At 28.7% G+C, this 26,365-nt stretch overlaps 3 protein-coding genes across 3 annotated transcripts; 1 reads left to right on the top strand and 2 right to left on the bottom strand.

Annotated features, from left to right (window-relative positions):
- Positions 1-2,649: 2,649 nt before the first annotated feature.
- LOC129959181 (uncharacterized) lies at positions 2,650-7,657 on the bottom strand. The gene is made up of 2 exons (XM_056072004.1): positions 5,478-7,657; positions 2,650-3,118 (listed from the first exon to the last, which is right to left on the bottom strand). Exons 1-2 carry the CDS (start codon positions 7,655-7,657, stop codon positions 2,650-2,652), a joined length of 2,649 nt encoding a protein of 882 aa, XP_055927979.1.
- Positions 7,658-7,678: 21 nt separating this feature from the next.
- On the bottom strand, positions 7,679-8,877 carry LOC129959182 (uncharacterized). Its single transcript, XM_056072005.1, has one exon. It carries the CDS (start codon positions 8,756-8,758, stop codon positions 7,679-7,681), a length of 1,080 nt encoding a protein of 359 aa, XP_055927980.1. The 5' UTR covers positions 8,759-8,877.
- A 646-nt stretch (positions 8,878-9,523) lies between these two features.
- On the top strand, positions 9,524-24,082 carry LOC129959500 (torsin-1A-like). The gene is made up of 5 exons (XM_056072356.1): positions 9,524-9,751; positions 14,001-14,266; positions 15,114-15,289; positions 18,739-18,863; positions 21,108-24,082. Exons 1-5 carry the CDS (start codon positions 9,550-9,552, stop codon positions 21,362-21,364), a joined length of 1,026 nt encoding a protein of 341 aa, XP_055928331.1. The 5' UTR covers positions 9,524-9,549; the 3' UTR covers positions 21,365-24,082.
- Positions 24,083-26,365: the final 2,283 nt, after the last annotated feature.

The following is a 26,365-nucleotide window of genomic DNA, read 5'->3' on the forward strand; positions in this document are numbered from 1 at the left end:
TAATATGTGTTGGTTTCCACTTTGGATGATGCCTCAATTCTTTGAAAACGAATCTTATGGACCTTCGGATGTAGTTGTATACTGTTTGCTTGGGCACATAAATAAGTCCTGCTTGATTTCGAGGTTTTGCAACACTTTCATTACTTTTTTTAAGCTCATGAGCAAGTTTTCTGTCATCACGAGGCGTTAACTTTTTAAGCGTACCAACCTTCTTTTTTATTCCGTTTCTGTTTGGATTTTTAATAGTTAGAAACTGTATCGGGGCTAACGTGCAGTATACAAGCGGTCTTTTCAATACATTTATCTTCATTTTTATATGCATCAATTTGACCCTTTTTAAAATCATTTAAGGGTATATTTCTAGGCATTCTGAAATTAAAGCATCAATGAATTTTTTTAACGAAATACGTTTTCCTGAGAAAAAAACAATTTAAAAAAAGTATATACTTACTCTTCTACCCTACCAAATTCCACCAAATAAAAAAATATATTAAGTGTCCTATTTTTTTTTACACACTGCAAATCATATATTCTCATATTTCTAATTATAATTAGTGTTAGCTCTTTCATTTTTACATGAAAATAAAGCAAACATCGTTAAATAAAACCTTTATAAAAATCCATTAGCCAAGATAAAAATATAAAAGAAAATTTGCAGAAAACGGTTGTCCTACTTTTTTATGCAGTGTATATTGGGAATGTGGTTAAAAAAATCGTATTAGAAAAAAAAAAGAATCAAACTCTCCATGAAAGCATGCTTCAAGCACGTGCTTTTGCCAATCATACGATCTGCAGTAAAATTTTCACTTTTATTTAGTAATATATACGCTTTGTGCATTGCAGTGAACTGTTTTCATGTGTTTTAGTCGTATTAAATAACTAAATACGACTAAATAAAAATGCTTAATACGACAAAATAAAACTAAATACGTCTTGAAAATAAAAATGCTTTTTTTTCTATATTAATCTATTCTATATTAATAATCCATTCTATATTATAATATTAATCCATTCAATATTAATAATTTAACAGCCTACGAAGTTAATAATCTGGGCTAACAAACTGATCGCCAAAGACGGCTATTTCTGTTATTTCTACGAGTATTCGTGGGTAATCAAATAAAAGGGACTTGATCTGTCTTTTTTCCATTTATTATACGTAAAGCAACTACTGATGAAGACATCTAAAGCAGGGGGTACAAAATTAACATAACGTGCACATACATCACATAAACACACACACTGAGTAACAGGAGATACATCTTTTCTCGCGCGGTAAAACGAAAGTACTCTGGCGGGAAAAAGCTGTTGCCAGATCAAGAGAAAAAGTTGTGGCAGATCAAGATTTAAGCTCTTGCGCTGGCTCTGCAACACGCCTTATAAATACAGATGCATAATCCACGATTTTTTGAATAACAAATAATATTGCTATTGTTATTTTTAAATGTGCGTTCCAAATATCTGTTATTTCAATCATATTATTAATTAATAATTATTACTTAATATTAAATATAAAATTTATTAATTGTAATTAATACTTAATTTACTAATTTAATTAACGTGTGATTGAATTAATTTATCTGTTTCAGCTTACTTCTTAAATTTTATTTTTTTTCTCAAAACTATTTATTTAATAGAGTGAACCATTTTCTGGAAAAGATGAGTTAAAAATACATGTCATTTCTTTAAAATGTTTACTTTAGTCCTATATTCTACCAATAGATGGCGCCAGCAGTAAACAGAGTACATGTAATCAAAGTCAATCATGTCACGAGCAATTAAAAATGATCTGTATGGAATAGTGCATCATCAAATACGAATATCGGTCACTCCCGTAAAGTGCAGCGGTGACTTCGCACTTTCCAGTGAAGCCTCGCACTTTCCGGTGAAATCACCGCTGCGATAAATTTCAGTGATATGCAATTCAATGATACGATACGATACGATAATTCCAATAACCGGTCCGTTCACTTTTCAATCCAATCACAGATTTCTTTCGAGAGCTTCCATTGGACAGATCGTATCGTCACCGCTCCGGCAAATTTCAGTGATATCGTATCGATTGTTAGTTTCTATCGTGATCCAAAACTTGTAATCGAAATATCATCAGTAAGATCGTATGAAGGATTTGAATCACACCCCTCTTTGAAAGTATTGATCACTTGTATTTGTGACTTTTTGATATTGGTTACATAATAACCGCTCTGAAAATATTCGTCATCCCTAAAATAGTGTAATTGCTAAAACTTTATTCCAGAGTTTTCGTTTGATATCTTGAAGAATCACATTTACAGCTTCCGTAATATTCCTGTCGTGTACTCGCCTATGGTACACGGGTTCTTTTACTGTGATTGAAAAAAACTACTCTCCTTGAAAAAATAACTATAACATTTATTTCTACGACAAGACAAGCTATTCTATATACATATTAAGTTTAAATGACTGCATTTCCGAAAATAAACAGTTCAGTATCTTTTCAGCTGCTGATCACAACGCTGTTCCGTTTTTCAAGTTTTTCCAAGTTGTTGTGGTTTCAATCCGGAGTTGAGTTGTTACTCGCTTCGTCGAAGATTGCGTATTCACGCTACACTCCCACCTTTTGGGTTTTTCTTTTCAAGAAAACTCAAAATGTTCTTTAGTCCAAACAGTTCACAGGTCCAGCCGATTGGGAACTTGAATCTTTCGGCCAAAACGGGTTTTCATGGTATTTAGATTTGGCAGAGACGTTTCGTCCGATTCTGGTTCGCCTTTCTTTGTTTTTACTTTCCCAAGACGAACTGAACCGTCCTTACCAGGGAATATTTCTGTTATTTTCCCCAGAGGCCAATTCAGACGTTTTTGATTGGTTACTTTGACAATAACCACTTCTCCCACCTTGAAATAGTGGGTTTTTATCATTTTCTTAGTTTGTTGCCTCAGCTGCCACAAGTATTCCAGTCGGAATCGATTTCTGAGATCTTCTTGCAGTTTACACCTATACAGTCGCCGCTTGCGAAAATACTCAGGAGATAGTTCCAAGTGGTCAAGATCTGGAATTCCATTTTCTCTACGTTTTCTGAGGAATGAAGATGGTGTTATAGGTTCCAAATCATGGTGTTCAGAAACGTAGGTAATGGGTCTTGAATTTACGATGTCTTCGCAATGGGGTCAATTCATGTGACGTAAAAGTCACATGTCATGTACCTCTTGCGCATGGCATTTAAGTTTCATCCGCGCCGCTCTCGTCGATCAGTCTGCCATTAACGTTCTCCGCCAAGTATGAAGCGGATTTTTTGTTTACATTTGAAGTTATAATTTTTGAGTCATTTTCTTTCCTCTTATTATGTGTTACCAGAGGAAATACTAGTGTGCTGATGGATGCATGCTTTAATGCGAAATACAAGAGTGACTGTCATGATAAAATGTTTTTTTATTTTCCTTTCAACAAACCTGACTTGGGTTGATAGCTTTGGTATAGATTTTTTCAAGCCTTCGAAGTCAATGATATGCTCCGATCATTTTGAAGAATTCCTTCAGTTTGTGTCCATTTATTAAATATAGCTGTTCCAGTAATTTGTTAGAAAAACTCTTCGAAGAAAAAGAAATCGGTAAGCGATTTGCGGTCAAAAACAATCAAACAAAATCATGAGTGCATTACTAATTTACTTCATTCACATTTGATGAAATTTCTGATAATTTTGAATATGCTTAGAAGGTTTTAAAATGTTTACATGAGTATTACATTGCATTTTTTTACAAAATCTTATCAAAATTTAATTAACGTAAGTAAACAAACTCCTATTGCAAAAATAACAACTGCTATAATGCTAAACTTAGGTGGAAGTGAATATTACTAGCTTTCTAATTACATTTGCAGATTTGTGATGGATTCAAAGTGAATTTATATCAAACATCTTTTCTATTGTTCAAAATGAAATGTCAATAGTTTATTGTATTTAAACTGAAATTCACTGTTATCATAATATCCTGTTATAACACTGTGCACCTCAGTGATTTCTGTTTTAATAAATAAAGGTCTTTTCATTGAAAATCAATTTCCATATCAGCATTTATTATATAATTTTTATTCCCAACTTCATTGCTACAAGCATGTTTCACTTTTTTTTTTCTATTTCTTTAACATATCAATTTTGAATTATAAAATTCTGTGAAAGCATAAAAGTGTTTCTTTCAACTCCTCTTTATATCCTATTTAACTTCTCTCTCTATATATATGTGTATATATCATGACCTTATTGTTGTTTATTAAATTTACTCTATTATATGTTTTTGTTTTATTTTATGTATTCATTCAATTTAATTTTTATCAATGTAACTTTAGCATTTAAAAAAATTTCATAAATGTCCTGCTTTAAAAGTATACTGTTGAACATTATGTTTTTATTAGTGATAAAAAAAAACTGTTCTTTAGTATCTAGGATGTTTCTGTTGAATAAAATTGATTTCATCATTTACATTGACATTCTTGTCATACTGTGTTTATATTATTTCTAAGTGTCTAGAAAAATAAATGTTGATAAATAGTTAATAGTTTTTTTTTTTTTTTTAGTTTTTTGTATTAGTGAGTACATTGAAACATACATTGGATCATATTTTTTCAAATAATTATCACATATATTTTATATATATATCTCTCTCTTTCTATATATATATATATATATATATGTAATGTGTAAATAAAAATTATGAAAGCGTGATTTTGTTTGTTTTCCTTTAATGATTTCTACAAATTAAAATGAAATTATTTATTCATAAGTTGCATAGATTTAAAAAAAAGTATCCATACCTTTTATATTTCATAATTTGAAATTGTAAACATAATTTATTCAATATATACTAATTTGAGTTTCGTGTTCTTTCTTTTAAGCAAACTGAAAACATCAAATAACTAACTCTCAATATTTATAAAAGTAATTACATAAGAAAAAAAATACAATAATTTCATTAGTAAGCTTTAAAATATTAACTTATCTAAGACTAATAATTATTTTTAAAAAGAACTAACTGGGGGAACTATATTCATAAAATTCAACATTCACTACTATTTAAATAATATGTAAAAAAGAACTTATGTAATTTTTCAAAAACACTGCCATAGTCATTTGTCAAAATGTATCCTTCGGATGAAAAAATGGGGGGTGGGGGGATATGGAAAAGGAAAGAATAAAGCGGCACCAGACGAATTAAAAAGCGATGTTAGTTAATTTTGCATAAACAATAATTCTTTTGAAAATATTAATTAAAATTTTAATATAAGAAATAAAAATATATAACTAAGAAAATTTGGAGAAAATAATTCAAAATAATATCTTAAAAAAAAAATCAGAAGTTTTTAATAATTGATCGGCTAGCTTAATATTTACTAAACAATGTCAACAACAATGTAAACAGTGTCAACGTTATCGGCAGATATCACGACATGCGCAGAACGGTTGAAAATTGAACAGAAGCGGTTTGTTTGGTACCTGACACGTGACCGTGAATTGACCCCATAGCATAGAATCATATTCAATTCTTCGTAACTCAGGCATGCTCGGCTTAGAACTTTCTTCAGAAGGTCTTTTACTAGGGCAATAAGGCGCTCCCACCATCCTCCCCACCATGGAGCTGATGGTGGTATAAATTTCCAAATATTTTCCTTCTTTTTCCCTTCTTCATTTTGACTCAGCTTCATCCATCGAGGTATTTTGACCTCTGAAAGATTCTTTATACCCTTCAGCCAGTTCCAAAATAGTTTCGATAGACCTTCTGGCAGGGCATCATCCCATTTAAGTCCAAGATTCCAGGATTCTTGAAGCATAAACTTTGGAATGATGGTTACAGGAGAAGATATACCCAAAGGGTCAAATATACTCTGAGCCAAAGAAAGCAGATCTCTTTTAGTAAGAACCAGATTTTCATTTTTCGGACAGTTTATGATACAAGACAGAGTATCTTGTTTTAGGTCCCAGTTTAGACCCAATAAGGATACAGTTTGGTATTTGTCGGGTTGATCGATAATTTCAAGTGAAGCATTTGATTCCCAACCTCGTAGATTGAATTTTCCTAAAGACATCAACGTTTGCGATTCAGCTATAAATTTATCTGCTTCATCCATATTCTTCAAACTGCAGACACAATTATCCACATAAAAGGAATTCTTCAAAATTTCCGCAGTATCCAAGAGCTCTTCAGGTGCTTTTTCCAGATGGCAATTCAAAGTTGCCGCTAAAAGGGATGGACTGCAGGTGACACCAAACACAACTCTACGATGTCTGTAGATTTTCATTCCCTTGTCTTTGGTTTTCCATAAAAATCGCAGATAATCCTTGTACCTCTCTCTGATTCCGATCTGAAGAAATGCCTTCTCAATGTCTGATGCTATTTCAGCAGGAAATTTCCGGAGACGATTCAGTAGGGAAGGAACAAGTTCAATTAAATTAGGACCGCTTTCTAAGTAGGCATTCAGTGAGGGTGTACCCTTTATAAGTGCGGATGCATCGAAAACTGGCCTCACTTTCTTAGTAATGCTGTTCTCTTTAAATACAGGCCTGTGCGGGAGATAGTATACATTCAATTCCTTTTTATCTTCGATTTCTTCAATGACACCGTCAGCAATCCATTTTTTAAAGATATCTGCATATACTCCAATTCTCTCGGATTCTACAAGTATTTTATAAACAGAAGAAAGTTGTTTCTCGGCCATTTGTCTGTTGTCAGGGAGCCGGGATGATTCTAACACCCAAGGTAAGGCGACTTCGTACCTCCCTTCCTCATCAATCGTCAGAGTGTTTCGAAAATAATCTGAAATACCTTGATGCATTTCAGTCTTCTTTTTCGATTCAGTAGGATCAGTAATTCCAATGGCTTCTAACTTACATAAGTCACTTATATTACAATCTTTTATAAGTAAGTTTGTCACTGTCATGCTTATAGAGTCTGAACTGCTTGGTGCTCTTCCCACAAGTGTCCAACCAAGCAAAGTCTCAGTGGCAGTTAATCCACAAGTTAAATTGAGGATTTTTCCAGTCATCAATTTTCCTGCTATGTCAGCACCAATAAGCAAATGGATTGTTGATGAATAACAAGATGGTAAACATTCTTGATCCGTTAGATGGATTCCATTATCCTCTAGTTCCTTTGACCAAAATCCGGTTGGTATCTGACAAATTTCGGCACAGATTTTCTCTTGATCAAATGCGTTAAAAGTGCAATGATAATTTTTGTTAAAATCACTTACAAAAATCTTGTATTCTGAATGTTTCTGAGGATTTTGCATCCCACCAAACAAAGTATGAATAAGAGTTGTTTCTTTTAATGCAGGATACTTCATTTTCTTAGCAGCTTCTTTCGTAATATAAGATTTCTGGCTTCCAGTGTCTATGAGGGCCCTCACAGCAAAATCCTGTGTTTCTCCTCGAAGAACCACGACCAGGGTTTGTAGAAACACACTTGTAGAACATGTGGGATTGGTCAATGTATTGAACTGTCCAAAATTGATTGAACTTTCCGTTGCTATTTGAGAGTTAGAAGACTCAACGGTCTTTCTATCAGGGCACATCACAGCATGATGTCTTTGACCACAAATTCCACAATTCACTTGGACCCTGCATAGCTTTGACACGTGAACGTTACTTAGACATCTGAAACAGCAACCTCTTTTCTTCAATCGGTTCATTTTCTCACTTAAATCCAAATTTCAAGCAACATGACATTCTTTGGATTCATGATTGTTCTTGTCACAAAATGCACACTTCAAAACAGATTTTTGGTTTCCTGAAAAAAGTCCCGCAGCTGTCGGCAAGTCTCTTTTAATCTTTATATTTTTGTTATTTTCTTTCAAAGAGAAGCCTTCCATAGCAAGAGTTATCCTGTCCTCATTTTCAACTTCGTTCTTCAAAAATTTCATCAAACTTTCCAATCGAGATTCTTTTGTGTCATCTTTTTCATCCAATCCTCTATCATTTCTCCGCCAGGCTCTTAAAACTTCTTCACTTAAACAAGACTCAACCAAGGGAAACAACATGGCCGCATACTTTGCTGTAGTAACGCCAAGAGTTTCTAATGATCTCAGCTGGGTTTCAAGTCGATCATAAACAGTTGATAATTCAACATGTTTCTCTTTTAGATTAAATGCGAGTGTCAATTTTAACAATTCTCTAACGTAATATTCAACCAATAAATCATCTCTGCCGAATCTAGATTTCAGACAATCAATCGCCTTGCAATAATTTCCGGAGGTAGGGGGAAAACTTTCAACTAATTCCCTCGCTCTGGAATTCGGGATAGTTGCTTGGACTAAGTATTGAAATTTGTCGGTTTCATCGATATCGTTGTCTTCATCAATTTTTACGAATTGTCCCCAAAACGGCAGCCAATCTTTAATTTCCCCGCCAAATTTCTTCAGTTCCAAACGAGGCAGCTTGAATTTCAGCTTTTCACCGCCAACTGAAGATAATGTATCAGCGTTAACAGCGGGATTAGTTTTTCGATCCACTAATAAACTCATCCTTTTAAAATTGAGTGAATACTCATCTGCTGAACGAGATTCTTTTTCAATATCGTCTTCATTTATGTCTTCAGACATCAACAAAAGATTCAAAATATCTTCATTTAATTGCAAAAGTTCATTATTTTTCTCGCCAAGCAGCTGGAAGGTTGCCAAACAATCTAAATCATCTGCAATGTTTACTTCCGTTTTCGCTGACTCATCTAAATGATTAAACAATCTAGTAAATGCAGATCTAACTGTTTTTCGTTTAAGCTTTAAAGCTTCCATAATTTTTCTGAAACAGTTATTCTTCAAAGTATCGACAAATTTCTAATAACAAATAATTTATCGTCAAAAAAATTCACTTGCCTTTCGAATCGTTGATTTCAAATCACAGTCCTGTCGCGGACGCCATGTCGTATACTCGCCTATGGTACACGGGTTCTTTTACTGTGATTGAAAAAAACTACTCTCCTTGAAAAAATAACTATAACATTTATTTCTACGACAAGACAAGCTATTCTATATACATATTAAGTTTAAATGACTGCATTTCCGAAAGTAAACAGTTACTCGCTTCGTCGAAGATTGCGGATTCACGCTACAATCCCTTTCCCGCGGTGTGGATGGGTGGGTGGGGGGTATCTTTCAGCTTGTATATGAATATAATAAATCAAAACCCGAAGCAGCTAAAAGGACGAAATTCGATATGAGATCTTACGCCAAGGCTATAGATCGAAATCGAATTTTGAACAAAATTCATCAAGTGGTTCCTATCAATCTGTCGGTCGTGCGTGTGCATCTTCAAAGATTTGATAGTCATATGGAAATTAAAGAAAAAGCAATTGATCTTTTCTCTTAAAATATCCTTCATATCTGTGGATTAGTATTATAGTGGGTATTAAATCAAAAAAATAAGTAATAAATAGTTAATTTAGTTTTGAGTTTAGCTATCGTGACAGATATTCTGATTTGCCAAAGTAACCTAATATTGTTGCAAATATTTGCTTGTGAGTGGCAACAGAAACATTTGTTGTTGTTTTCGAACAGCTGATGGAGGGAATTTGTAATACCGAAACATGGTTTCAACAATTGAAGTAACAATTGCGCTTTGTTTCATTGCTTTGCCTTGTTTATCTACGTGTCTTCAGCATTTTAATTCAGCTTGTGTACTTGCAACTGGCACTGGAACTGTAATATTTTCGGTTTTAATTGGATGGCAAATTGGTTTTCCTTGGACGGAGAAATGCGGTCATTCTTGGGCGAATTTTAATTCTACTAGTACGTACTTTCTACGTCAGCAAAATTTTTCGCTTTTGCTATAACAGATTGATATTTCGTGAATGAATTAACTCTGTAATTGTTTTTATTTTAAATATATGTATAATATGTCTGAAATCCACGCCAAAAATGAAATTTAAGTGATAAAGGCCTTTTAAATGATGATCGTAGTATCTCCTAATTGATTTTTTAAATATTGATTTTGTTTAATCAGTATATACTGCAAGTGTTTGTAAAGTATAAAAATAAATAAATGAAGTGTGAAAATATATTGATAGTTTGAGTAATACCATATTATTGTTATTTGTTTAATAATGCATTTGACATTTAGTATCATTTGACATATATTGATCATTTTAAAGAATTAAGCACTTTCTATATAGACAGATTTATTTTGACGGTTAGATTAGATTTTTTTTAAATTTATGATACATTTTGTAATAAAGATAAAATTTAAATTTAATTTATAAATTTTTGCCTATTTATTATTTTATATGTTTTGTTCTTCATCTTGCAAAATTTTAAGATAAAATAATTAAAGAAATTATTTGAAGAATAACTTAGTAGGTAAATTTGTGCAGAAATTAAAATTGCGAATATATTTGTCAAACATTATATTGTGAATCCACATATGAATCATTATTTTAAAATAAAATGTTTCAGTATAAATTGATATTCAAAAATGTCAGAAGTCTTAATTTAACTGTAAATTACTAAAATGTTATTTTTGTTTTTTATTTTTGCTATAAAAATGACCTACTTTATTATTTTTTAAGAATATGAGTTCTTTCATTACATAAATTTTATTTCAGTAATAAATGTTATATCTAACATATCTAATATTCTAAATATGCTTAAATCAGTAAAATAGTAAAGTAATGCATTTAAATAAATTAATATGAAACTGAAAAAAAACAAAAACAGGAATTAATTATAAAATGTATTTTGTAACAAAATGCATAGGGTAATGTTGAAAGAAGTAATTAAGTTACTCATGTTAAGATCTCATTTTTGGAACTGGAAGACCTTCTATTACCTTCAAAGATTTTTTATGTATGTGGGTTTGACACATACTAAATCTGACATTGAGTGTCATATATCCTCCCACTGATAAGGCATGGAAGTGCTGTTTGAGACATCATCTTCTCATCAGACCATGGTTCAAAATCACAAATCAAATCTGTTCCAAAATAGCCTATAAATCTTTGCAATGAGGTATAATATAATTAAATGAATTTTTAAAATTTTAGAAATTAATTTGAGCTGTAATGTTCTGTATAAGATATACAACAGAAATTTATTAGAGATCAAACTTTCTGGGAACATATGATATTTGATTCTTGAAAACTTCTTTCATTATATAAAGGTAATTAATAGGTCTAATATATGATAAAATTAGAGATTAAAAGTAGTAAACAAAATATTCAAACATTTTTCATATTAAAACAACAAGTGAGCAGTGTTTAATATTATGATAATTCTGAAAAGTATATGGCAATCTTCTAAATATTTCAAAAGAATGTGTGTAGATGTTGCCAGTGTGAACATTATTGTGGCTAATGTAAAGTTTTTCGCAATCTCTTAACATTTGTGTTTTGGCATTTAAAGCATTTACTACAGGTAGATCTTATCTATAGATAGATCATCATATGTAGATCATTTTATCTATAAAATGGAAGTTAAATAATTCAGATGCAATATTTATTGATGTGGGGCTTGATTCTAGCAGTGGTTTTATAGAAGGTTACAAGTTAGCAATATATTAAGTTTTGACAACAATTAAATTCACTAACCTATCTAAATATGTTTTAATTTTTAGCTGAAGTAATGTAGTATGCTATTTAAAGCTTTCAGCATATGTTTTTTTGTTTGTATACTTAATTACTTTGGCTTCTCAGTGAAATTTCAGATAAAATATGTATTAGCTATTATTTTTAATAATAGGAACATTTTTAAAGTTAGTTATTAACTGTAAAAAATTATTTGTATTTATTTTTTTAAAAAATATTTGACATTCTCTATGCAGATTTCTGTTTAAGAATTAAAAAGTTGAGTAAATTAGTGCTTGAGATATTTAAGAATCTCATTCTTAGTTGAATTCATGTTTGTAAGTTGAATTTTCCAATGAATTAAAATGGAAAATAATGATGTTTTATAAATTTTTATGTATTTTTGATATTTTGCTTTTATTTTTAAATCATTTTTCTTTCAACTTAACATTTTTTTTTTTTTTTTTTTTTTTTTTGGAATTTTGAGGCAGTACAATTAAACATCAGTTTACTGAATTACAATTTTATGTATTTCTAATAATAATTAAATCATTTTACATCAAATGAATTAACAAATTTGTATATCTTATTGAAAGTCAGTACAATTCCACCATAAAAAAATTCTTGACAGAATGAAGTTTTTATGTCTTATAGGCCTATAAAATTAAAACTTGTGGACAAATTTATGGGGTACTGTAAAATTTAATATTATTTATTTGTGAATATTGCTATTTTCAAGCAAATTAAATGAAGCTCAAGAAAAAAAGTTAATTTAATTTTCAAAGATCATTAGAGCTTTTTGCAATAAAAATGAACCGATTTTTGAGCAATTTTCTTCTGGCTTTTGTTTTATAATTCTTTTTTAAATGACATTGATTATCATTATGTTAAAAAACAGCAAATTCTTACTACGCTATCTCTACAAATATGTAACCTTAACATCGAAAAAAATCTTAATATTTAATAACAAATTTTTATGGCATAAGAATTTGCTCTTTTTTAACATAATGATAATCAATATCATTCTCAATAATCTATACTTTTCAAGATTATTCTTTATTTTCATATTAATTTATGGCTTTTTTTTTTTTTACACAAGTTCATTTTTCACCAGTTTTCAAATATTTGCCCTGGGATTTTACAAATTCTTTTCTTTAACATGCTTACCAATATGTAATGACTATTTGAAAAACATCTCTGAGGAGTGAATTTTAAGTATTTTCATGAGTCACGTTTATAATTTAATGTGCCTCAATGTGTTTTTTTATAGTTTCTTCTTAAATTCAAATTTAGAATAAAACAAGTATGTTTTTTAAATTTATCAAACATTATCATTAGTCATTCTAATGTTATAATAATTTAGCTGCATTCACTAATTTCATTGCAATCTTTTCAACATAAGTTAAATTAATACAATTTTTAAGCTTTGACCTAATATTTTTATTACAAATATATTTTATAGAATTCTGTGTGTGCATTTTCATGTTTCCCACTTCTTCCTTTTCTTATTATATTATATATTTTTCATGTATTAGAACACTGTATTGAATGAAGTAAAATACAGTGTCAGAGTTCTGTAATAAGCTTTTAAACTGTAGAATTATTCACTCCAAATACATCCAGGTTATAATTGGCTTTGAAGTAAGTGCAGTTATTAAAAGTATTACATTAGAATTGACAAAGCAAGTTTTCTTTTGATCGATTTGTCACATTTCTAAACAAGATAAAATGTTTTCGGGATTTCTAAATTCCCATTCAATTGCATTTAATTAATTTTCGGAAAGGAATGCTAGAAAAAGATTGGGGGCAACAAAATGAATATTATTTATTAGATATGGTTAGATATTTTATTAGATATGTGTGTAAAAAATATGTGCATATATATAATTAAAACATCAGTTATGTTATTAAGTAATTGAAATGTGATAATAATGACTTTTTGCTTTGGTGGCATAAGGATAAGAAGAGGGAATCATTGCCTATTTCGGTTTTGAAATAATATAAAAATGCCATTTTTTTTCAATTTAAAATTATAATATTTGTAAATAAACTGCTATACTATACATTAACTTCTAGATCTAACAACTTCCTATTGTACTTCTATAAGCTTCTGGGCAGATTAAAAGGAATAAATGTATTTGATTAAACTTCTAAAAGAAAATTTGAGAATACCATTTAATCTTTAATTCTCAAAGAATCAAAAATTTCTAAAGATATATTCCATCACCTTGTATAATATATTATGTTTTTAATGACATGATAAAAACACTTACTAAATTCAATATGAATATTCCTAGCCAGTTCTTTCCTAATTTTAATGTGTAAATGCTAATATCTAATATCTAAAACACTAAAAATCATTAAAAAATATTTTTAGATTGCATTGCAAGCATGTTTTTGCATAATTTTTTTAATAATCCTATAAATATAACAAAATTGCATGCATTATTTGCATTTAACAAAAAATATTTTTAATTTAGGTTTTTATGCCCATCTTCAGGAGTATTTGTATGGACAGCACTTAGTAACATTTGTTGTAACTCAATCTCTAAAAGCTCATATTTCAAAACCTCAACCTAGTAAGGCATTAGTGATGTCTTTCCATGGATGGACAGGTAGTGGAAAAAATTACGCATCTAAGATGATTGCTGGTGCATTGTATAGCAAAGGATCGCAAAGTGAATTCGTGCACTGGTATATTGGGACAAGAGATTTTCCACATTTATCAGAAATAGAGCAATATCGTGTAAGATATTATGTTTCTTTGTTTGTTTTTTTAAAACTTTTATCTGTAAAATGATGATTTTTATAACTTTTTTTATGCCTGTGGAAAATGTTGGGGTGGTGTAATGTAGAATATTTTGCTGCTGATAATAATATGTATAATATTTTATACAGAAATGTTATTGTTCTCTGAAATTATTTGAATATCTGAATCAAAAAATATAAATGTCTATATCTGTAAGATTATTTGTATACTTTTCCTTCTAAAGTCAGAGAATTGCTGTTATACAGATGTTAAATTTTTAATCTGTTTAGGAAAAGACTTATTTGATATTTGGGATATAAAACATGGATACTCAGTAATTATTCTTAGATTGTTTTTAGTTTAGTATTGAAAATAATATGAATTCTTTGAAAATTACCTGCTGAACTAGAGACATGCTGGAATAAATACATTGATGATAAATAATTATTAACTGTCTCAAGCTAGAAAAGGAGGTTCATTCTCTCTCGGAAACTGCAGAATTTTAAGTTGAATGGGGAAAAAATCAATAAGACTCCACAATACCATTCCAGGTTAGGTAGTTCTTTTTCCGTCTCTGTGGGGATACTGATTTTCTTTTCTTCCTTCCTTCCTTTTTTTTATTTTGAATTTCACTGAATTTATAAACTATTATAAGGTACAGTTAAACACTTCACATTTTATGAGCATGCATGTAAATAAATAATGCATTGACATTCCATGGGTTTATCTTGTAATAAAATTTAAAATAATTGTTAATACTAAATATTTTGAACAATTATTTGTTTTTTATACTTTTTAAAGAGGAAGAGTGTTTATCACAGAATTTTTTCTATTCTTTATCTAGGACAGGCTTCAGAGAGAAATACCAGAGTACACAAAGAGATGTGGGCAATCATTATTTATCTTTGATGAAATGGATAAAATGGCACCAGGAATTATTGATGCCATTAAACCTTTTATAGACTTCTATGATGAAATCGATGGTATAGATTACAGAAGAAATATATTTATATTTTTAAGGTGAGAAGTGTTTTTTATATAAAATTAATTGTACTTAAATGTATAATATTGAATATTTTAAGCATTGCCAATAAGTACTTAATTACAACAGTTCAATTATCATATGAGAAATAGGTTTATGGTGTAAATGAAATAATACACAAATAATTTTCATTAGATGGCATTTTAATATAGTTGGATTCAAAATACGGTTTTTGAAATTGAGATAGGTTTTATATTATACTTCTAATATTATAATATAGGTCAATTTCAATTTGAAACTGGTATAAGATTTGAATGTTGCAGAAAATGAAAAATTCTGAATGTCAAAAAATAACACCTATTTTTCTCTAACATATACAATGTTTTCATTATTTTCTATTGATAATTTCTGATTATTGAAATGCCGAATTCTCTATAATATTTGCCCTGTATTCAGGCTAGTTGTAAAAAACTAAAATCTGTAAGACAATAGTTGGCAGTTTTGTTTTGGCAGGCTCGTAAATTTTGACTTATGCCATAGAACCTTAACTAAAATGTGGACTTTATGCAGCAAAAGTGATTATTTAACATCTAAAATATTTTATTTATCCTTATATGAATATTGATTCATATAAAGAGATATAAAAGGAAATTAGGGCACAGTAATGATAATGTGTTCGGGTAGAAATGTTTTCTTCCTATGAAGTTTAAAGTGGAGAAAGAAAGAATTCCTATGGTACTAATAAGTAATCATAACATTATATGATTTGTATGTTCCATTGACCTGGTAGGAGTACAAAATATCGCCATTCTCCTCCTTGTATGCTATTTTGACTTATGCTATAGAACTTCACCCCCAGTTTTGAGCTTAATTATTTTCAGATTAAATATTGTTTGTTTATATATTTTTTTATTATTATGAAGTGATAATCGCTTTTCACATTCAAGCTATAATTATACGGTATAATTTAAGGTTTGATGAAGATGAAGAATGAAACTATTCTCCCACTTGAAAACATGTAAATTGGATTAAGAATCCAATCAGAAATATATAGAAAAATATATTCAGAATATTATTTTCAGGTTTGATTTGAAAGTCTTATATCTATTTTAAAGCACTTTTATTTAACTTGAATGGTTACATATTTGTAACATGAAATCTTGCAATCAGTTTTCACTCTCTTCTTGATGTGAGTTTGAAAATTTTATATATTTGTTTATCCTTGATGATAGTATACTATTGTAATATTTTAAAATCATTTTATTTATATGAATAATTGAATTGTTGACAATAGTGCTATTTGGAAGTTAGTTTGAGAAAATATAAATTTTAAATATTCCGTAATATTTATAAAAATGCTTTATAAATTAAAATTGAAGAGATAGATATAATTTTTTTTTAAATTCTGAATTTAATACATTAATAAAAGTATGTTTAAAAATATTTTTATTAAATTTATTGAAAAATAGGTATAGATACTCATTTACATTTTCTTCTGGAAAGTTATTTTTATAAAGATTTAAAATGTATTTATGTTAAAGTTATGTGAATTTTCTAATCCTTATATATTTTATTTTTAGTCTTTATTATTTTTTTTTGTTGTTGTTGTTGTAACAATATTTAAATCAGCTGTGGGTAGAGAAAGAGCCTCTTCAAAAATATTTGTAATAGACTGAAGGATTTTTCGAAAGACAGTTTCATGATATAAGTTTTTTTATTTTTTTATTTTCATAGATTGAATGAAGCTTAACTTTTACTATGTCAATAACATTTTCTGTTTTTTTAATCTTAGTATTGTATTAAGTACTTTAAAGGCTATTTATTTTTTACTTTTCTATCAATTATAGTAAATCAGTAATCGTTTTTCATGAATTATAAGATCTGGGTTTTATCTTTTGACTATCTGAAGTCAAACTGGAAGCAAGATAAATCTATAGAGCTTTGTAATGTAAACATATTTCACATCTTTGTGTCTATTGTCTGAAAAATTTGTGTTAAGTGTATTGAAATTTTTGAAGAAAATTTCAAATATTGTTTTCTGTAATGGTTCGACAACTCAGAAATTAGAAGGGTTTGTTATGGAATCATAGCAAAAATTATTGCATGAGAAATTGCAATTTAAAAGAAAAAAATTCTTTTCCATGAGCAGTATAGAGTTATTAACTTCAAAGCCAGATATAATGTTTATTTCATTTCAATCATATTAAATAACTGATATGAATTCTTTCTGTATGTAGTATAAATTCCTTAGTCTTATAAATAGAAAATTATATGAAATTTGAGTAATGATTGAGCAGATAAAAGTAAGAAAGCCTTTTCCCACCATATTTCTGTTTTCACTCATTCAGCATGATATGTTCTTTCAAAAATGGATTTCAGACAAGATGTGCAATAAAAGATCTGCAATGTTTCTCGTTTTATACATTTAATAATTGATCCAGCCTTATAAAAATTTCTTATGAATAATATTTAGGAAAAATATTTCTGTATATTTTTTTTTTCAAAGAGTGATCTGAAATTTTAAAAAATGAATATTCAACAAACTAGATATGTTTTCTGTCGAAGCAGCAAGAATCGAAACCGAAACGTATGATAACCAATGGGAAAAAGCCAAATAATTATAATAACTGACAGAACGGAGAGATCTTTAGATGGGATTGAAAAAGGTTAGAAAAGCAGGATAAAAAGTAACCGGTAGGACGAGCTTCTACCCAGGACTAATTCGGCTGCAGCTTTGATGCTTCTAATTCAAGTAGGAAAAGGATTATTTTTGGTTTTCACATAAACCACTCAGTTGTATGCACAGTGAGCTTTCATGGGCTGCACTGAGGACAGCTCCGATTTGCGTTTGTCCTGCTTATTGATTCCATTTCTGCATTATTTCTACTTTCGCATTGCTTTTATTTTTCCATTTTTATTCATCATCAAACTCTCATAGGAAAATAATAAGTAGAGTCGAATTTTCTGAGTAAAGAAGTAAGCAAATTAGATGTAAAATGAAAATGCAAATTTTAAAAGTAATTTCCAGAGAATCACAGCTGTGCAATTTTAATAGACTAGCCGCCACTGACTGTAGTGACTAGCCACCACTGAATACAATCAAATGCGATATCTATATATATCGATGTTTTTCGTTGGGGTATTGTTATTTTTGAGCTATACTTTCTATGAGAACTTTTTCTTCACCATAAGAGATATGAAAGAAAATAAAGGTTAGTCATCAATGTGCTTTTAACAGGTGTTTTCAGATTTAAAAAATATATATATATTCTGTATTTTTTTTTATTCATTTGCCACAAGACTAAAATAACATTTCTTTGAAGTGTTTGATATTGACAAATTTAATTTTAATGTGTAAGATAAAATTTGTGGTGAAATGAATAATTAATGTATTAAAGGGACTATTCACCACATTGTACAGTATATTAATTTTATACTAATATAATTTCTTGTCTTATGATTGTTCTTAATATTGTATTGTATATAGTAATGCTGGTGGAAGTGAAATTACGAGAGTTGCCTTTAACTTTTGGCTGGATGGAAAGGACAGAGAAGATATAAACATGAGAGATATCGAACCATTGGTTAATCAAGGAGCTTTCAATGAGATAGGTTAGTTTTCTAAAAGCTAAAGAATATAACAAAGTTAATTGCATAAATTTGTATTTTAAAACTGTCAATTCTGTGAAAAGACTTAATTTATGTAATTTTAAATCATTGATGGTCAATTAATATTCATTTAATGTATATGGTCGTATGTGTAGTACTGAATGGTTATTTTATTTACTTCGTATTTGGAAAGGAGAAATAAACTATGCATTGCCTAACAGTTCTGCTTTTGTTCTTGATTTATGCAATCTGGTATTATTTTCTTTTCCATTTTATTAAAAATGGCTATTCACCCGATTAATACAAACATTGCACATTATGCCAAATCTTTTGTATTTATAATTAATTTCCTAGAATTATATATTTGGATAAGAAAATATTTCTTGTCAAACATAAATGACACAAGTCTCATTTTTACAGCGTTCTAAAATTTTTGATACAGATATTGGTCAACATTTGAAATATTTTCATATACATTTTGGAAAAGTTTTCAAATGAAGCATGACTATTCACCATTTGATGAATCTGCTTGTTGAAAAAAAATTTTACTTATGAAATGTAACTTTTCTAGGTTTTCATAAGTAAATTTTTTCATTTAATTTTAAATTTGTAGAAGATATGAATAAAAAATATATCGTTATCGTTTATTTTATTATTCTTGAACGACTAATAATCTAACGACTAATAATTCTTCAGTCATCAATATTTTTTTCTTTTCGATTTTTACTAGAAGTGTAGATATTTATAAAGTTGTATAACTATAGAAGTGGTAATTGGAAACAAGAAGTCTTTGTTGCTTTATAGTTCGTAATTTCCTAACTGTAGTTGCTGAAGAAGTATTTATCTATATTGGAAGTAATTAGATTGTTAATTATTTACTAGAGAGAAAACTATTCCTTATTTCATTTGTTTGATGTCATTCGACATTGTTTTGTATCTTTGCATTAAAAAGAGTATTGAAGGATACATTTTTAAATTTCATTTAATTCATTTTTATTCTGATAATTCGGTTTTTTTCTTCTTCTGAAAGCAAGAATAGTTATCACTACTTATATGTATCATTTATTCCTGCATTGTAGAAACCCATCCAAATTTCATTGTAAAGGCCTCGTACGTTTACTTATTATTTTGAATATTATTGAAGAATCTGGAAATTTTTATATCTCTCTTTTGATGTGTTAAAACGTTGCAAACAACTTAAAAATATATTCCCCATGCTTAATCCATCATTTTTTCATAATTTTGCATTAGTAAATCTGGCGAGTCATCCCCACCATCCTTGAACAACTTGCTATTCTTATATTTTGATTCCTGTTTTCCAACGTTGCCATTTTTTTTTCTTTAAAAAAAATTCAGTGTGGAGTATATTCATGTTTTCAGATTGTAGTACCAGTTTTTCAAAGAAATTTCAATTTATGCAGTTGTCTTCTTGAATGCAATTTAAGCTTGATTTTAATAAGTTATTATTATTTTGTATGATGAAAGTGGACTTAAATTTTTTCACCATTTGCAACCTCTGGAAATTTTTTAAAAAAATTTCTAGTATCGTGTCTTTAAATAATTATAGTTAATATTTACTTATTATTTAACAATACGGTCATGTTTGGGGAACAGAATCATACCGTGAACATTGTTGTCTTTCAAGCAATCAAAGGAGTTTTAAGCATTATCAAAATTGTGAGCTTTGTCATATTTTTTGTTTTGTTTCTGGTATTTTATTAAATACCAGAAATTTTAAAAAATTGAATTTGTTTAAATTTTTAAATTCATGTAGTGAGTGATTTGTGCGTAAATGTTGCTGTTGCCTTTTTAAAAAAATTGATGATGATGATTAAATATTTTTTAAATTATTTTTATTACAAACATATTCATAATAATGCTCATTATTTCACTTATTATGATCATTACTCATGTATGAAATTGTTTTTTTTTTTCTGAAAAAGTTTAAAAATCTACTTATTTAATCATTTTAACTTGCTTTATTATTGAAGTTTATGTTAATTACTGTATTGTAAGTGATATAAAATGTAGTGGATAAAGTAAGATCTCATTTCTTATATTTTAAGCATTGTGAGTTACATTTTAAAATAACATTATAATTATTGATTGATTTATCATACTTACTTTGAATTTCTTTCTTATGTCTCATTTATTTTAGTTTATGTATCTGATTTATTTGGTTTATTCATCTACAGTTAGCTTTTTAAAAATTCATTATAGATATAATAAGGTTCCTTTTCTTTTCAGGGGGATTGCAATACAGTCAAATAGTGGAAAAGAATCTAATAGATGTGTATGTTCCATTTTTACCATTAGAAAGGACCCATGTAAAGAAATGTATTGCTCATGAATTTAAAATGCGTGGGCAAATTGCAGATGATGATCTTATTGATAAAATTTCAAACCAAATTGTTTATTATCCACCACAATTCGAATTATTTTCTGTTTCTGGTTGCAAGAAAATTTCTCATAAAGTTGATGTTTATGGTTCTGATATTATATGATAGGCTTATTGTACTTAAAATCTGTTATGAGTGAATGTCAGTATTATGAAATATTTTTGAAAATAAAGTTTCCTATGGTGAAGTTTATGGTTCCTAGATTTTGAACTTAATCATTTTCATCCAAAGTTTTTATAAACTTCTCATGTGATGATTTTTCTCTGACGTACAAATGACAGAAGAAAAAAAATTGACATGCCGTTTTCAAAAAATAACTCTCATAATTTGTTTCCTGTGTTTATGTCTAATATGGAGAATAATTGCATCGAAATGTGTACTGTCACAATTGGTTGATGTGTTTATGTTGTGAATTATTTATATTAATGGAAAATTTGTGGTGGTTTTGTAAATTTTTCAGAGTTGATTTATTTAAGTTAAGAATAGCTGCCGAAATACACCTTACTACTGTGATAAAATTGCATTTTTTTGTACTTATGCATTTTTTCATCAGATAAATATGAAATGCTATATATGTAAGCATCTTGTATTTTTACAATGCTGCATAAATTATATACTGGATAAATGTAAGAAAATATAAATAATACATCTAGTTTCTTGCAAAATTAATTTTCCGAAATAATATGTCTCTGCACGCTTAAAAACTGGTAACTTTCGGTTGATTTTATGTGAATATCTTATTTTAAGGAGGGGGAGAATCTGAAATCATCATTTTTTTTTGTAACCCTTTATAGATGGGCAGTGTATTGATGTGTTTTGGAGTAATAAGTTTCTAAAGGTTGAATGATGTATATGCATTCCTTGGTATGCATTAGTTAAAAAAGAGCTCTATATGTTCGTAATGTAATGATTTTATCCCACTCCCATCTTTAAAGCAAAAATAAATTTTGTATCAGTGCTCGAATTTGTATTTTATTTGGTAGCTATACATATCATTTTATCTGTATGTATCGTATATCATGATTTTCTGCAATTTGATCATTTTGTGTTGTTTTTGTTATATGTCTTCCATCTTCTATATGTATGTTTCTCTTTTTAGAGTGTTCAACTTTTTTTAAAAATAAATACATGCTTTGATAGGTATTTTATTAATTTTATTGAAATATTTTTTTAAATTATGTAATTTATTTTTAATTTTTATTAATGATTCATTAGCAGTAGCATTACAGATTACAAAGAGAACTATAAAAAATTTTGTAGCAAGAATTGAAAGTTTTTTCATACATTCTTTGTGTGCTGGGAGTGAGGCGGGGAGTATAGATCTTGTTTTTCATTATGTGTTTCTATTTTTTAAGATGTCTGCATTCAAAAGCTGCATTAATTTTAAACCTCGAATATGCATGAAAAATTAGAAAGTAATTGATATATCAGTTTTACTAAGCAAATCTTATGAAGTAAAAAGGATGAAATAAAATATTAAATATATTTTTGAAATATTATAGATAGTTTTAGATATATATTCCAATATTCGAGTATACTTTTTATAAGTAGACTATAGAAAAAGAAATTTTTAAAACTTGGAAAAAATGTATAAGATCGTATCTATAAACATTGCATATAACACAGATTTAAAGTCATCGTTTTAATTGTAATTTTGGTAATTTAATTGTAATTGTAATTTGCACCTGATTAATTGTTTTAATTTTGGTTTCTTAACACTAAATTAAAAAAAAGTACTTTAAGTTAAATTTTTGATATAATTTATTTTAAAGGCAATGGCAAACATTGCCCTCACTTATGTAAGTGAGAGCCAACTTAAAAAAAATAAGTATCAGAAAACCAAATCAAATATCATCTTCTGTGGCTACCGACAGATAGTTTTTAAGCGTGATATCAAAATGCAAATAAATATCGGTATCGATTCAATGAAAAATTGGACGGCTTGAAGCAACATTATATTACAAATTGTGTTTATGACCTAAAATTGTCCACTTCTCTCAACGAGGATTAATAAACAAATGTTATTTATGTATTAGTTATTAATTACAACAATCTTATTTAATGAAGTATTTTAAATCAAAATATCTGCCCATTTAATTTTATCGCCTATTTAAAATGTAGGAAGCGCATAGTTTCACACTTTCATAATCTCTAAACAGCGCTTTGCTCCATTTGGATCTCTATCCGCATATTAAAAGCATTATTGCAGAATTTGAAATTGGAAAACTTCAAATGAATTGTGAATCATTTTGGATTAATTCGTATCATATGCATCAGATCTAACTAAATTGCTGCATTTTTTTTGGTTAAATGGTATTTAATTGAAAACAAGAACATGATTTTAGATTGGACTTCTGTCTCATCTTTTGTTCAGATACTATTGAGATGGATTCCTTTTTATTGATTTTTGCAATCAGAAGTTAAGATAAAGTATTCTGAAATAGGAACTTTCATTGAAACGCTGCATAGAAAACCGCAATAATATATTTCCAACTATTTATCACAAATATTTGGAACACGAATTTTTCGTTGCCTGGTAGTTTATAAAGAACGAAAAATCGTAATAATATAAAATAGAAGTGTAAAGTAGTAAAAATTTATTGTATGAAGTAAAGAGGTTATCAAATATGTATATTTTATTATATATTTTTAAATATGTACATTTCATTTCTTGTGTTTGCAAATAATTTTACAAATTCATTTGTTTCTTTTCTGATATTAATAAAGGATATCGTTTATGTTAAGGAATTTAGAAATTGTTGACGTGTATGTATGTATAACGTGACGTTTCAAATGTATCTTTTTATACGTGATCTTGATGAATATTCTGTGCATTCTGTAAAATTCCTCTGTTGAATAAATTCTTTTCCATATTTTAATTTCTTTTCTGAATTACACCACGCTGCCATAATCTCCCCACACAGAAAATTCCATTACATTTCTTACGGAATTTATTATTGCATTATAAAACATGTCCCTATTGATATGAAATTTTTTTTATTTTAATATTCTGGTTCTATTGATAAAGATAACTTGGTGTCCATTTCTTACGAATATCTGCTGTATACATAGGATTATTGTTTGTCAATTCCGTCCGAGTAAAATGCCCTTTTGTTAAGCTAATTTTTGAGATTATGTAGATGCTCAAATATTGGTTCGCCCATTCCAAGCCAGCTTCAAAATAGAGAGTCCGCCCCTTTGTAGCTCAGTGTAGTTTCAAAATAAGACGTTAAAGACGGCATTTTTATGGAATCTATTCCTGAAAGTTCTCTGTTTCATTAAATTGTTGTTGATGTAACAACATAGGTGAGGGAATTTAAATTTGAAGGGGTTCTATGTTTAATAGCTCTCACTTAAATCTAATGCAGGGATTGAAGGAATATTCATTCCTCGATCTGCTTTCCTTGATAATGTATTCTATTTTCGACATAACGTTCGTTAAGAACACGTCTAGATACAATTTAGGATTAAATTTAATCATTTATAGATATCTACTGACATTCTCTGAATCTGTGATATTATTTATATCGATTTAAACATTAAATCAGAATGTACATCAACGGAATGGTGAATTTAAATCGCGTTTCCTTACTATAAAACTTGAAATAGATATGTGCTGAACTTCGAAATTGACAGAAATCAACTGAAATTACTATTGCATTGATCAAAGAAAACGATACCATTAGGTCCTTCATGTCTGTGGGATTAAATATTCCTCACGCATTCCGGGGACAGGGAAAAAAAAAAAAATCAAAAACTTCATTTAAAGGTGAAAGTGAAAGATTGCCATTTGATTTGTGTTTTTGCTGAAATTATCTACTTTGATATTTTTTGTAATGAATTAAAAAAAATTCCTTCTGCGATCATTTAAGTTTTCCTTTTTTTTTCTTCAGTTTGGTAAGAGTTTATGATTTAAAAATAGAGTTCTTGGTGTAGAATTTTGAAAACAGTTTGGAGCCAAAATATCAGTTTTCTAAGCTCTGAAATGTTAGTATAAGCCAAAACGCTTTATTTTGCATTTTATTTCAACTCCTTTTCAAAAGTAGTGATGGATTTACAAACTGTTTTGAACTTCTGGATTGAAGGTTTGTAAAATTAATCTTCAGTCAAATAAGACTAGATCAAGAAAATACACAATGTAGATATTTTCCTCAAAATTTGAAGTTTGTCTCCAGGAATTGCGAATAAAAAAGTTCAAGAAAGAAATATTAGAAAAATAAATCGTTCCCCTTTTCATAACTTGTAGAATTGAAGATTAAAATTGGCAAATGATGCAAATGTTTACGAAACAAAGTTTAAATGTGAAAAGTACCTAATAATTCTCTGACTAATTGAAAAGAGTATGCGAAAAAATAACTAATGTAAGCAGTTTTTTGTTTTCTTAATTTGCCAATATTTTCGTTTATAATACTTACAACGTTTACTCCTTTCAGTTCTTAATTCATTTAACGAAATCTTAAAAGTGCAATTCTCAAAAAAGCTATGAAATATGTTTTTTTTTTAAATCTATTGTTAGTCATACTGAATCCAAAATTTTATAGATTCAATTTTCTTTCAATTAATTTTAAATTAATAAAATATAGAGCCTCGATTCAATATTTTAAAGGTTTAATTTCATCTTAAAAATTTCTGTCCGAAAGAATCAACACATTCAAGTGTCCTTCTCTTCATCCTGTATATAACATTTTAAATGTCTAAAAAATTTTTCTCACTTATAGTACAATCTCAACAATCCGCTCTGCTTGGGATTGCAGTTTCCTCAGATAATCGAGAACTCGGTTAATAGAGACTGAATTTTGAATCATGACTTCCTTTTTTTACGACGAAGATTTCCAAAGTTGTTCATTTGAAATTTAAAAATAAATCTGACCGTATATTAACATAGTAACAAACTCCTCTATTAGTTATCAAACCACTTATAAGAGGATTCATGAATATTACCGGTTTTCACTGTTTTCTTACGTATTTTTTCGTATGATTCTTAAGGGAATTATTCTTTAAAATGAATATTTTCTTTTCACTCAACAATGTAAGTTTTTCAACACGTTTACACCCCCCCCCCCCTTTTCCTCTCCATAAAAATGCATGGGATGTGTTCGCTTCACT

The sequence above is a fragment of the Argiope bruennichi genome, chromosome X1 (assembly GCF_947563725.1).
Source record: "Argiope bruennichi chromosome X1, qqArgBrue1.1, whole genome shotgun sequence".
Classification (NCBI taxonomy): domain Eukaryota; kingdom Metazoa; phylum Arthropoda; class Arachnida; order Araneae; family Araneidae; genus Argiope; species Argiope bruennichi.